General features: G+C 37.7%; 1 protein-coding gene across 1 annotated transcript in view; it reads right to left on the bottom strand.

The window, feature by feature from the left end:
• Nucleotides 1-1,693: 1,693 nt before the first annotated feature.
• Nucleotides 1,694-15,098, bottom strand: part of SON (SON DNA and RNA binding protein) — a 37,969-nt gene continuing 24,564 nt past the window's right edge. The window contains exons 9-12 of the mRNA XM_035545836.2: nt 7,769-7,916; nt 3,427-3,495; nt 3,228-3,343; nt 1,694-2,752 (exon numbers count right to left, since the gene is read on the bottom strand). Coding sequence (XP_035401729.1) covers nt 2,594-2,752; nt 3,228-3,343; nt 3,427-3,495; nt 7,769-7,916 — 492 coding nt within the window. The 3' untranslated portion in view covers nt 1,694-2,593. The remainder of the gene's footprint in view (nt 2,753-3,227; nt 3,344-3,426; nt 3,496-7,768; nt 7,917-15,098) is intronic.

Raw genomic sequence — 15,098 nt, 5'->3', positions numbered from 1 at the left:
AACAGATCATGTCGTCCACTAGCAGGAGTCACAGACTATTCACCCTTGAGACAGCCAAAGTGCTGCATAAATAAACAGGTCCCGAGAGAGTGTTTCCTAGTTGTTCTCTTTAATATATGACTACTTGTCTATTCCTGCATGCGAAGGACACTCAAAGCAAATTTACAAACTTAACAGAAGCACATCTCTGCACTAGCTTTAAATTCATGTATCGTTCTAAACAGGAATGAAACTAAAACAGAAACCTCAAAGTCAAGAACTGTCATAATGAAGGTATTACACACCTTAATTTCTTTTAAAGTCTTCCTGAAAATCAAAGGTTAAATCTACATACAGTACCATGTCTTTAAGGCATGAAATCCAGAATTTGCCTAAACAGTTACTTTTTAAATGGAGTCTTCTATGGGACTGAATTCATCTGTTCCTTGTTGCTGTAGGATAACATGTACATCTACATTATACATGGAGAACACAGACCAAAAAAAACAGAATTAACAAGTACAAGAGGTTATGTTCCAGATTTGATACTGAACAGCTGTGAAACCGGTGCTTACATGGACACCATAAACCAAAGAGAATGATCAACATCGCTGATGTTCCAGCTGTATCAAAGCAGACATTTAAACAAAAGCCTGATTAGGAGCTGCCTCCCACATCCTGAGTTAATTGCTTTGAGTCAGATATCAAAGAGCCAGACTTCAGCTAAGATGGCTACAACGCCCAGTTCTCCCAGAGTAGGCCTTCCCATTGCTGTACCATCCCTTTTAGCTTTTTTTCTTTTTTTTTTTTTTAAATACACACCTTACAACTAGTTCAAGCAAATGAGGCAAGGAGATCTTCAAACAATTTTACACAGAGACTGAAGGTGAGAAGCCGAAGGGAAAAACTTTAATTAGAGACAACTACGTCCACAAAAAACTTAGGCATTTCTAGAGTGCTTTGATAGACTAATAAGGAGTTTTATTTCTTGGGTGCGTGGTAGAGAACCCAGTACCTTTTCTCTGCTGTATGCAAAATGAGACATTGGTACTTGTTCATTTAGGGCAAAGAAAGAGACCTCATTCAGTAACAGTTGAGAGAATACACACAAATAACTTACTCTGTGGAAGAAGAGCTACTAGTAATTCTTCACCTCCAAGATCCTACTGCCATTGCAAAGGTCATTCACTTTAGGCCTGAGCACAGTCTTACTGCATACAAATATATTTTGTTCCTGTCCCCGATGAAGCTCTGGTCAGTAGATGTAATACACAAAGACCTCAAAGACTTTTCAGAAATAAGCACCTGAACCACTACAATCCATACATAAGTCCTTGCAGTCTGCTCATAACACAGACAAATCCGGCAAGACATGTACAATGCCCTTTCCAATTCAAAGTGCAGATAGCTAAAGAACTAATACTTCTTAAATTAAGAGGGGAAAAAATAAAAGGAAAAGCCTTCTATATCCTTTCCCTTATCAAACTGCCAAAACTCTGGATCAGGTTGTCTCCTTGAGGGCAGAGTGTACCATTATGGAAAATGTCAGCCCAAGGACTTAGTTTGGTAATAGTCTAAAGCAACTGAAAATGACTAAACAGATTCCGCAACCCTAACAGCTGTCACTACTCCTCATGAAGGGTAATTTTATACTGTGCGTTTCTTCACAAAGTTCTTTTGGCATGGATTTTAATTACTGTTTACTGACCAGTGATTAAGATTATGAACTTGTGCTGCTTTATTGACCAAGTTGGGTACAACAATTTAAGCATCATTCTATCCCCTCCCTCCCCCCAATCCAGTTGTAGATTTGTTAGACTTTAAAATTCACATTAACCACAAATCCATACAATCAACATCAGGCAGTGTGTTAATTTGTTTGGAATAGACAACTCCGTTATCTCCCTTCTCAGAACATGCAGGGAGAGTCACTTTTAAATCGCAAAGTCTCATCGGTTCCATTGCTGGACTTTCTGCCATCCCTTTTTAAGCAAGTCTTTTGCCTAATCGCGTGCGTCCTAGAGTATGGGCTGCATGGCCAGTTGCAGTGCACCACTGAGTTGAACCCCCAACCAAAACTCCAAGAGAAGCCGCAGTGTTAATTAACACTGTACAACAGGGCTACCACTGCTTGCTTTCTCACAGGGGTAACAGTACTGGCCCAGTATCTGTCCAGCAGTACACGCCAGCCTTGACTAGACTAAGGTAAGCTGCGTGGCCTTTTACCAGCTGTAGGCAAAAGTGCGAGAGTAGCTTTACCGAGACCAGGGAAAACTGCAGCATAGTACAAAACAGTATGAAAGTGTTAACATTCCATATTGAAGAGAAATTGCATGAGTTTTAAAACAAGGGTTTAGATTACTGATGCCTCCAGAGTCTGTCGTCTGATTTAGTCATTTAAGAAATAATTACATCACTAATGTAAACAATATAAACATACCAAAAACTAAGTATGATTTAAATACATTTTGATGGTACAAAAGAAAAACCTGAAGGTGTCTGTACAGTTTTTACAACGTGGGAATTGCCAATGTATTTACAACATGACAGGGCAAATACCATTTTTTGTGCAGAGTAAAATTATCTGAAATAATGTCAATATAAAAAACAATATCTAGCGGTGTGAGGCACTCCTAAACATGGTGGTATTAACCATGCTTTCCTTTGGTACAAGTCCCATCGCTTGGAGAGCCGCAGTTGCTGCTGTGGCTTTAGCATGCTTCTTATTAAGGCTGGCAAAAGTAGGCCTATATTCATTTCCATTGACTCTCACCTGTTTGAGAGAGAGGGAGAAGAGATGTGTTACCAAGAGCCTCTTTGTTTCTCTTTCGGGGCAGACATAATTCATTTCTAGTCTGTGAGCGTAATCATTTCCAAATGGTAATTATTAATACAAGATATTACATGAGAAAACAAAGACCACATTCTAAGGTAAGACAGAAATAACTAAGCCTTGCTCACTATCTTTAAAACATTAAGACTTAACATGACATCTGCAAATAAGAAGCAAGACTATGATTCCACGCAAGTGAATCATTTTACCAACAAGAGGAATGATATCAGTTTCTTGATGGATTTACAGTTTTACGTGCTTGAGAGATCTGATTTGGCCTTTATAGAAACTGGACTGAAATTTTAGCACTGAGACGTTGCTCAGCACGCACCAGCCTGGAATACACAAATACGAAGAAATTTAATACCACCTTTTAATGGAGAAATGAACAGCAAACAAGGATATTCAAACGTACCTTAAAGATGAAGTGTTTGCGATGATCAGGCCCACTATCATCCACCAACACAAATTCAGGTGGTGACCATCTTCTTTTGTTACAGATCTCCATCAACGCAGAAACTGGATGTTTACCTTAAAGATAAAATGTATGTGAAATTGCAGTGCTGCTATCAGAGCTATCATTTTAAATTAGTTTTTCAAGGTAAGATTCTCACCTGAAAGATCCTTCATCACAATGTAATGTCCAGATCTCTTTTGTGCCTTCTCTCCCACAGCAACAAGCCCTAGAAAAAACATGATAAAGTTTATATTTATGATTCTCACCTTACGATTTCTGTATTCTCCTAGGTAAAGCATTAGAGAGACAAAACATGGTGACATCATACAACTGTCTTCTCAGAAGTCTTCCAAACTTCCCTTTCATCCAGCACTTTTTTTCCCTCCGTATTACAGACAACGTCCTTTTTCAAGTGCTCCAGTAAGATTCTTAACAAGCCAGCTAGCAGAAACTTTTGAGTAGTCTTAAAAGCAAGTCAGGAAACACCTGGTTTTCTACACATGTAGAAAACATGTTTTTCTACACATGTTTTTCTACGTGTTTCTCTTTGGAGAAACACTGAACGAGAGAAGCTTCAAAACATTTTCTCATTCAGTATTTACCACTGTTGTGCAACCCAAAAGCCACCCGCTATCTTAACAGTTTGCCTTTAACATGCTAAGCATGTGAAGTATTTCGATTGACCATTATAAACTGTACCTAGTATGTCCTTTTTCCGTATCAAGTAATAGTCTCCTTATAACATGTGCTCTCTTTATTTAAGAGTATTCAAATTTTATTTTTTTTATGGCCAAGTTCACAGCCCAGTTAGTGGTTTCAATTGCACCTGAACATAAAACAGCAGAAAAGCATGCAGCTGGGCCCAAAGGTAATAAACAGAGCACAAGTTTCAGTGAAGCCACTGTGAAACATAGAAGCTGAACATTTTTCTTTTTAAAATCTTCAAGAGTAAAGGAGTAAAGAGTAAAAGCATACTTTATAGTATAACAACTGCCAAAAATGTACCAAATACCAATAACCACACCATACTTATGAAAAGACTCAAGTTTCCTTCAGTTCAGTTTGCCCTTACCTTAAATAGCTGCAAATGAACAAAGTATCTGACTGGTGGCTCAGAATTTCTCTGACTTCAATCCTTCAACGGTACTTTGTTTCTTACCTCGATTTTTGTTTCTGTTCCTTGCTTTGGTGAATAAAGACAGGGAGATAATGCATTTGTTTCCAGTTTCTTCCTGCTCCTTCAGCTTTTTTTTTGTTGCCTTTTTGTTTTTGCTTTAAAAGAAAATTCTCCCCTCCTTACTAGATTTTCATTCTCATATATTCATGCAGCTCTTAAATATGGACTTTTCAAGTAGCATTAAACCCCCATAGATATCAAAACGAAAACTGTGTTTGTTTTTGTTGTTGTTTTCCGTTAAAGAAGTTTATATCCAAAATAACCAAATAGTTCCCTCCGAACAAACAATTCTTACATCACTCATGCATTAATATTGCATCTCCCTCACTCCAAGTCCCTGGCACTCATTTTCCACATCTTGTCACTGGCTACTCAAGAGGGATTCTCAGAAAAGCTGTGACAGACTCCAATTAGCTCTGCTTTTCATTCAGAACTGATGGACCAAGTGTCTTCGTACAGAGACAACCAACCTACTGGCCGACAGCAATGTTCAAGAAGGTTTTTAATTTCAATTCTGCCAGAGGGCCACAGATCTGAACCAGTGTCCAAAAAAATAGGGCCTAATGGAAACCTGTGACACAGACAGACAACCCTTTGGTTCATGTCTTTGTGCAGCCTACTGAATAACTCTTCCGTAAACTGCTTGTTCCTGTATTTAGAAATAGTATTTTATTTTGGGAGTAAGTTCTAAAAATGTGGAGGTTTCCGTTTTTGATTGGTTGGTTGGTTTTTTTTTTTGCCCTTTTTTTTTTTTTTTGGGGGGGGGGGGTTGTTCTTAATGACTGACAGACCCCACTTTAAAACCTCAGCCTGACTTTCAGTGATATACACGTACTGAGTGTTTTTCTCTAAGCCTTCACTTCAACAGTCTTTAAATCTCCACAAAGAACTTAAGAAAATTTGACTTTTTTTTACATTTAAGCATTAAAGAGCACTTGCGTATGAAGAAGCTTTTCAGATGTGTTTCTTGATGTATCATCACTGCTCAATTCTTTCTTTGTAATGCATAAAGCTTCTTCATAATGCAAGCTGTCACCTTACAAATATATTTCTTAATTTTGAGCCAAGCATATTCTTTATCAACACAGAACAGATTTTTGTGAAAACAATAAAAGATTCGATATATTATAAAAATAAATAAATATAAAAAATAGATAAAAATAAATCAAAACCCATCCGTCAGTAAGCTTATCAGTATTTAAAGATGAATCCATCAAGTGCCAGGAATTGATGTCTTTTAGCTCCACCTAATTTCTTCCCCATCTTATTGAGAAATAAGCTTTCTGAAGGAGAGACAGCAAACTATCTGTTACAGGATGTCCAGCTCAATGAGGACTTGATCCTGGCTCTGAACTTCGGGCTTGATCCTTGAAATTTCAATTTAAAATTCTGCAAGCGTTAAGGAAATTTATATCTGAAACCACATGGAAGATCCTGGGGTACACTTTTAAAACCAGAAATTTGAGCTGTAATGGAAGTGCGCATCACAAGAATTATTTTGTTGGTAGAAAGGTTCACAGGATACGCAGCAATAGCTTCCTCTTTCCTATGATGTGACAAGAAGCAAGCAATATAATGTACGGAGCTAACTCTTCCCTCCTCACCATAAAAAGCCACCACTATGTTATGCAGGCTGCTTACTCAAATTTCTGGTTTCAGTTTCTTCTCTCTGACTGTTAAATAACCAAGCTAAATTGAAGGAACTCTTACCAGCAGTGAGAACTCTACAACACAGCATCTACAAAGACCATAGTAAATGAGTAACAGGAACAAAGAGAACATTTTTTGGAGAATTTCCTGACAGCCACTATCACCAGAGTATCTTTTTTTTTTTTTCCCTTTAAATGGAAAAGTAGCACAGAAGAAAAACAACTGAAAAGCAAGTTTGGTCATTGTTCATGTTAAACCAAGACGTCTGTATTATTGTGTTCTCTATTTTGAGACTGTTGCACTTCTCTGGTTGTAAAATCGTACTACACTACTAGGTCCTTACAATTTAGAAAGCAATGGATATTTTCCTAGCTTGGGCAAGATTTCTCATGTTCTCACTTAATATTCAAATTGTATAAATTAATGCTTTAACCGAGTTTGATCAACTGAGCAGTACTAACTGTCTCTGTACTGAGAACTAACAGCATCTCTGCCAACAAGTTTCACATTTCCACTTACATGCTTTTTCTTCTTCTTTAATTATGGGCATTGACAGAAGTTAACAGAAAGAATTTTATAATTCAAAATATTTTATGCTTTAATTTTAGATGTTATCTATGTAACATATTAAAGATTCCCAAAATCTGGGGTGCATCTTTTTTTTTTCCATTTTATTTTTAACATTGAGGAGACCATCAAATAAGAACGCTTTCCTGCAGTCAGTGCTAAGTTGTTTACTTTGGTAACATGCATATTAGAATAATTAAATGATAAATCTTAACTGCTACAATTCTGTATCTTTTATTTAAAATGTTTAAAATTTGAATAGGTATTTCAGATGGAAAGTTTTCATAAACATCTCCTCTGAATACTGAAGTCTTGCTGAATATGCTAGCAAGATGAACAACCATATAAATCATGCTGCCGCTTTAAGCGGCCTGTAAGTAAAAAGTTTATTCTCTTGAATCAAATGAGACTAGTGCAACAGTTTTCTACCTGCAGCCATGGACTTTATGAAGAGGAAAGTTTCCTAAGACAACATTTGAAAGCAAGCAGGGAAACATCACTGCAGTTGAGCAGAGGTGGCTGTAGCAGGATCAGGCTAGGAAGTGGAGAAGCAGTTATATCAGATGGCTAAGAACGCAAACAATCCATTTGGAAGACCTAAAACATCAGTGTGACACTCCATTCACGTCAGGACTTCAGCTGAAAGGCAGCCCGTAACTCAGCTCTAACTCCCAGCTCTGTCCTTCACCACAGTTTAAAGATGATTAAGTAGTCCATCTTACATCCTGTCCCATTCCTGCTTCAGCCACTTTCTCCAGACCAACCACAATGGCTTTTCCACAACTCATTTCCCTGTCCTTGCCTTTTCCAAACATCCAACTGAGGCATACCCCTAGTTTCGGAGCAACTAAGAAACCCTTTTTAAAGTAGAAGGCAATGGTCAGGGCAAGTTAATAAACTGGAAGAGTTCACAGGCTTACGGTCAGGACCTAAAAAAGTAATCCAGGCCTTGAAAAACTAGTATCAAAATCATCTACATCACTCTGTTCATTTTCACAGTGGAGGTGAACCTAGAAAAAGCTTACCACTTCAAAGTTACTTTGCCTATCTTCGAAAAACATATAAGAAGTTTATACTGCCATACAACATTCAAGGAAGTGCTTACCTTTTCGATCGGTCTTAAAATCAACCATAATAGGCTCGACACTGCCTTCTTTGTTTTTTCCAAGCCCTTCTCCTTCTCTCCAGCCCATTTTTCTCATCAGTTGAGCTCCCATTCCTCCAGTTACAGGGGCTGCTCTTAAGAACTGATCCTATCCAGAAAAAGAAAAGTAAAACAAATCCTAAAGTTAGGACTGCGATTTTAAAACGTAAGTGGGAGCTTCCAAAAATGTTTCTAACAACCTTTCACAGACTCAATTCAGAAAAATACACCTTAGCTTTATTACAGCTGTATAAACCAGAATTCACGCAGACACACAATACACAAATCAATATTTCCAAAAAAGAACAACTTAAGAAAATCCTAACACAATCCAAAAGTGGCAAGTGACCCATTTCCGACGTACGAACTTAATAAAATGATAACCGTTCAGTTTTAAACACACTACTTTGGTTCCAATGCATCTCTTCGCATCTCGTGAATGGAGGCAGTGTTAACTGTTTAACTGGCAACAGTTGTGCCAAGTGTACCTATTTATTGAACAAAATACAAGCACATTTAGTAATGACATTCAAATCGTGTTTACGCGTATTTTAAACATTAAAAGTTTCCCCATTTTATTACACAGCAGTTGCACATTCAAGTTCTACACTGAAAATCCACATGAAACAGATACAGGCTTTTCTTTTCTCTCGTTTTTTAAAGGAAAAAAAGGCGCTTAGCCACACAGTTTAGCAGCAGTAGTCGTCACATTCTTTCAAATCATCATTAACACAATAGCTGTTAACTGTTGAAAGCTTATAAACAGAAATTTTAAAAATCTGTTTTGATGTAAAGAACTTTAAAAACTCCTTAAATGTTTACGTACCTAGGCCTCGATGGCCGCAGTGTTGTGAATAGTAGGGCTGGCATTGACCGTGGCAAGAAGGCAGCTACAAGGATTTGACCCTGAAACAAGTTTCCATATAGAGGGGTGAAAGTTCACAGGTTATTCTGTGAACTATCATCTCTCTTCTGCCCCACCCACTGACCCAAGTAAGTAAGTCAATCATTTCCATCACGGCAAAAAATTTCTTGTCTTAAAATATACAAGTTTACACACTGGCACTGATAAGTCCATCAGTTATTTCTCATAGTAGGTTAGAGGATACAATGCCTAGTATTTTTGTAGAAATTTTACTTACTATCAAAGCAAATTAGTAGAACGTTGGTTTTTTTGTTTTTTGTTTTTTTTCTCCTTTTCTCCTGAATTTTGAGTTGTGCTTGCAAAAGTAAGCATTTCCGAGATTTGGACAAAGACTGACAAGAGTTCCTTGGTTCCAATTTGTAAGTAAATAAAACCAGAAGTCTTACTTTTGCAGAGACCAAGGATAATATATTTTTAAGGGGATTAACTTTTCAACATTTGCAACTGATGCACGCTAATAACGCATGTGTGTAATCCCCGTTATTCATGGTGTTAAGAAGATTAAAAAAAAATCCTGAAGGTTGTGGTAAGACTTCTCCAAATATTTACCTATTCAACAGTGAAGGAAATACCTATCAATCATGCAACTGGATGCTGCATTTACTAACAGGGTGCTCTGATGGAAGAGCAGAGAGGTTAAGCCCACCTCTCCAGTTTAAGTTTTTTTGGACTGGTGCAGATCATGCAGTGTGTGTGTGCAGAGACAATCACTTCCTCGATATAGACTGCCTCAATCTATACACCTAGAATGGCTTTTACTTACTTCCATTTTCATTCTCCCCTCTCTTTTCCAGGAACCTCTCATAAGAAAAGGGCAACCATGCCGAGAATGATACAAACCCCAGTCAATGTCACCCTGGGTTCCGATTCCTCTTTTGTACCTGCTTTGCAATGATAGAATTTTCAATATAAGCATCTGTTTCATTATCACCAGTGTGTATTCAGTTCACAAGTGAAAGAGTGACATTTCTTGATGAGGTCATTTTAGCGTGACACAGCTTCCTAAGCACACCTGCAAAGGTACCAATTTGAGGGTCGGAGTAATGTATAAAGAAAAAGGAAAACAATCAAGGTAGTGATATTCAAAGTTGAAAATTAAAGCCCCGAGCTCCTATACAATAATTATCAGAGCCTGAATAAATTCCAAATATTGGAAATAAGGAGGTCTAAATTCCAAAATGCAGTTTATTAAAGAAAAAAATCAAAATAGAAGACGAAACCACATCTGTTCTAGTATATGAACTCACAATCCTATGTGATAATTTAGGTAGTTTGTGTTGTTTTGTTTTTTTAATATTGTGCTGATTTTTTTAACATGCACAGCATAACCAAGACAACAAGGACTTAGAAATGATTAAGTTTTGTTTCATTACAGAACAGTTGTACTTGGGCATCACGTTAAAATGCTAAACAAAATAAGCCTAGCAACAATACGAAGAGAGCTAGAAGACGCCTACTTTGATTCAGATTATTAATGAAGCAAAGGACGGCAGTAGGGAAAAATATTCTTCAAAAAAAATTTAAATAAGAAAACAAATACAAAACACTAATGTTACCTGTAAAATTATGTTCCATTTGCCTCTTTTCTTTCTTGTAATTCAGTACAAACAAATTTACTCCATGCTTTAATGGAGTATAAGTGCCATGGCATTAGTGCCATGTTTCTAATGATATTTAAAAATGTAAAAATATTAGAAATGATAACAAGAGTAAGGAAGCAAGATGTAAGTATCTTCTCAGTTTTAAAAATTGTAAAAGGCTTCTTTTGTCCCATACAAGTACTTAACAGCCAGGTACCCTTGCAGATCTGATCCGTATGGAGGGTATCGAATTGAATTGTATTGAATACAACTAACCTCAGGTTTCTAAGTACTTGGTTTCCGTTGTCAGAATGAATTTTTTTAGAAAATGACTATAGCATTTCATTCTCTAATCCCAATTTGAGTAAGGCAGCACAAAAATTTGATGCCATTTTTCCTCATCTTTTGATCTCTAAATTCCATGAAGTCAGCCAATTAAAGCACATTTCCATTCTGCCAGCAGATGGAGACAACTAATATGCCAAATTCTTGTGTCACTAACTTTTCTTTAAAAAGCAGGCTACATAGTAAAACCTGATCATATAAGAGGTTTTTTATTTTCAGTAATTTTAAGTAAAAATTATTCCCCTTTTTTAAGGCACTTTAGGGCAACAAATTAGGAGGGAAGGGGACAAAGCATCATTAATCAAAAATAAACTACAAATGCCAAAATTAGCATGTATGGGGCTTTAACAAAAAAAAAATCACACTTGAAAGATCATTTTGCTGCCTTCTGCTTAAAGACAATGCAAAGTACACGGTCACCATTCTTTTACTGCAATAGCTGTCTCTGGGGAAAAAAAGATAACATACAGAATTAAATAAACTATAAAACAGCACCTGCAGTTTCCAAAATATTATGAGAGATCTTGAAGCACATTAACAATGGATATTCTTTGAAAAGAAAATACCTGTTCCTTCTCACAAAGCTGATGTGGCATTAAAGCCTAAGTTCTGTCAGAAGGCAGGTTTCTCTCTTTTGAGCAATGCTTTATGAAGCAAAACATAACAAAGCCTTAAAGGCCAGCAGTTTGACAGGTTCAGCTGTAGCTCAACGGGCTGTCTACAGATTACTTTAAGAATGATTTCCAAGAACTTATGAGTGGAGTATATTTGGTGAAACTTGCAAAGCAACTGAGTTTTCCATTATACAACCTGTGACGCTTTTAGCTGAAGCCACATTCTTTCCCCAGTACGAGAGGGAGAGCATCTTTCCAAAGGATCCCATCAAATGCCTTACAAAAACTACATTCACAATCAGCCTCAGGATTTCCGTTCACAGCTTTTGCAGACGATCAATCGAAACCAAGCTGAGGATAGCTGAAAAAAACATTTTGAGGACTGAGCAGGAGGCCGGCCCAGTATAACCAATCAATATAACATGGCTGATTTGCCTTGACACCTGGCTTTCATTTCCAAATAAAGCTCCTTGTGTGACACATATGGCAGTAAGAATACAAGTATTTTGATATGTTGCCTTGCTAAAAGGTCAGCTTGGCAAGACACATACCAGTCCTTGTGCAAGTAATAATCACAAGACTTACTTTTACCTCCATCATTAGCATTTTATTCGTCTGCTGTGGCTAGATTGTGGAAGAATGGAAGATCCAATTTTTCAGAATTTACTACACAAAACACAGCATTTTAGTAGCCACTGTAAAATTGCCTGTCATGCTTTAGCACAACTAAATGAAACAAACCCCAAGCATTACTCTGTGCATGTAAAACGTTGCAAAAACCTTGTTCAGGCTATTAGAATTAAGCTGGTAAATCCGAAAGCAAGTGGTGACTCTGGTAAAAGTCTGATTAAGCAGACCTCAAGAGAACTTGCCTGGAAAAAAATTTGACTGCTTCCACTGATTTGACATTTATTCAATCAGCACTGTGTATTTGTAAGAAGGAAAAAAAAAAAAAAAAAAGTAACCTCCAGAACAAGTCCTATTTGTGAACTGATTACACCAGTGATGATAAACTGAAACAGAAACCAGTTTTCAGAAGAAAAAGATATTATTGTTCATAATTGTTTTAATGATACAAGAAGCCTAACAACATCATCATTCCTTTATGAATATTGCTCAGAACCCTATGCATAAACATCATGAATTAGTATATTACTTTAAAAAAAAAACAACACCTTACTTCTAATTGGTATGTCACTCATTCAAATGTGTCACATAACCGTTTCAGTAACTAAGTCCCTCAAAACTTTGTTGAGATAAAACTGAAATTCCAAACGTATTTTGGTTTGAGTACATATTACCTCTCCAGAGTCATTTTTTAAGTTTAAAAAAAAAAAAAAAAAGCAAGCTGGAATCCAGGAAATGCAAAGTGACAAAAGCACTTATCAAACAAGTTCCCTAAGTACCTTAGATTTTCTCCCCTCCTGACACTGCTCTTCTGTTTTGTTACAGCTATCTGGTTTGGTCATTACCTCTGTCGAGCACAATGTCTGTACATGTAAGATGTTCTGTTTACCTGACCAACAAATACCTAGCTGACACTGCCTCTGTTTCTGCTAAACAGTACATGTCCACAAGTCCTCTTATGGCAATCTCTTATGAAATCCTAATCACCTTCAGTAAGCTACATCTTTAGTCAGAAAACTGCATTAATTTACACATGCCACAAACCCCAAAAAATCCCGTAGCCCTACTAGTAGATGAAAATTACAAATATATTTTTTTAATGTCAAAAATATGTTCTTTTCTTAGGACAAAACAAAAGGAAAGTAAGTACAATTCTGATTTCAAGCACTACATTGCATAATTAGCAGGAACTATGTTACAACTTCACGTGCCTAAATAAAACGTAACCTGTACTTTGCATTTCATGGTTGGTTTGCATTCATGTCACTGAGAAAGATAACATGCATTCATAACTCATTATCCCTAATTCACTTTTTTTTCCTGTGAAATCACATGGATATGACTCCACATTAAGTTCATCAAACACGAGTTTTGTGAAGGCTTTCACAGGCCCCACCATTCCTAAAACCAGGATGACACTTGGTTAGCCCTAACGCATTTTGTAGAGGGCGCATGACTGTAACTACTTGTCATCCTATGAGTCTGATGGCAATGTGTGTGCGAACATGGAACCTGGAAAGAGCAAAAGAAGTCAAGCTGAGGAATGCCGAGCAGGAAGAGGACTGTGTCCTTCTTATTATCTTCATAGAATGGCTTGGGTTGGAAGGGACTGCAAAGACCATCCAGTTCCAACCCCCAGCCATGGGCAGGGACACCTCCCACCAGACCAGGCTGCCCAAAGCCCCATCCAGCCTGGCCTTGAACACCTCCAGGGATGGGGCATCCACAGCTTCTCTGGGCAACCTGTGCCGGCGCCTCACCACCCTCTGAGTGAAGTGGTCTTCACCCAACAACTCTTCTTGTTTACAGTAGCAGCCTCCATCCTGACAAACTACACGACGCTTGCCAAGGAGGATGCCTACTGTAAACCACTACATTTTTACAGCTATGGGAAAGACATAAGTGCTTCTGCCAACTCACTCTTAGTTCTAGGTTCAACAAAACATTCCAATAAGCTTCTGCTCCTCACAGCAGTTATGCCCGCAAGCCAGACACCAGTCTCTTCTCTCATTTTCTCCTTATAAAGCTTTCTTTCAGTCGGATGACAGAGTACAGTTAAAAGACCAAGAAAAAACACGTGACTTCTCCACTTAATTTTCCTTAGCAGACCTTTCCTTAGTTACTGCAAGGCACAGAAGACCACCAGCTCAGAACCCCAAGGAAGGAAAAGGGGATGAGAAGGAGGCTTGGGAAAGAGATGATCAGAGATGCTTCCTTTCCTTTGTCTTGGGATTCCACTCAAAGTATGCAGAAAGGCAGAACCCTCAGGAAGCTTGCTGATCTCTTTCGCAAGCCTCTTGGTGAAAAAGCTCTCCTTTTCTCACCAACACACCTCCCTGCTGAGTGTGCTTTATATTTCTAAGTTCCTCTGCCAGTGACAATTATTGTAATCACAGCTGTTCTGTTACAATCTCAGAAGTTGATAATTTTTAAAATAAGATTATTATCTACACTCAGTATTCAGAACAAGAGCCCAAAAGATTCCCATCTAGCAAGTAACTTGGACCTCTGTGTTGCCTGGCTCTCTGTATTGCTTGGCTATACAAAGTGGAAAAACAAGTTAGTGAATCTTGGCAAAAATATTTCTATTTTTAGGATGTCATAATTCTAGACTTTTGTGTTCACGGTTTACACCAAGTTCTGTGGAAAATTCTAGCTAAGCCTCAAGTCTACCCTACCAGTTTTGAGGTTTGCCTTAACGCCGAATTCTGGAAGGATAAACAGATACAGCATATACTCAACTACATTACTTGTGAAAATGACCACCGTAACTCATAATTCGTTTTCACCTGAAAAACAGATATTGCTTGAATTCCTCAGTTCTACTTCTTGAAAGAGAACCAGTTCAGCATTCATTTTCAAAGATGAAGCATGACTTATTAAACTTATAAAACGCATGTATGTATGACGCATCACACCCCCAAAACAAGCCAGCAGTACTCTGTAGGAAGAGGTAACTATTTCACTGGAGGATAACGTTAAACTTACTAACCCAACTGCAACTCCTGTTTTAATACTCCCAATTTTTGACTCCCAGAAAACACTGGTGATACAAATAGAGGCAAAGCAGTAATCAGACAGAACCAAGCCAAACAGAATGGCCATTTGGGACTTGGCTTGCTGAAGGTGATGCCAAAGTATCATTGACTTCAATGACATCAGGATCAAACCTTGTCTGATCTGCTTCAATCCCGTAAAAG

Source organism: Cygnus atratus, chromosome 1 (assembly GCF_013377495.2).
Source record: "Cygnus atratus isolate AKBS03 ecotype Queensland, Australia chromosome 1, CAtr_DNAZoo_HiC_assembly, whole genome shotgun sequence".
NCBI lineage: Eukaryota > Metazoa > Chordata > Aves > Anseriformes > Anatidae > Cygnus > Cygnus atratus.
Note: the sequence above shows the minus strand (reverse complement) of the source record. Positions and strands in the feature narration are given on the sequence as shown.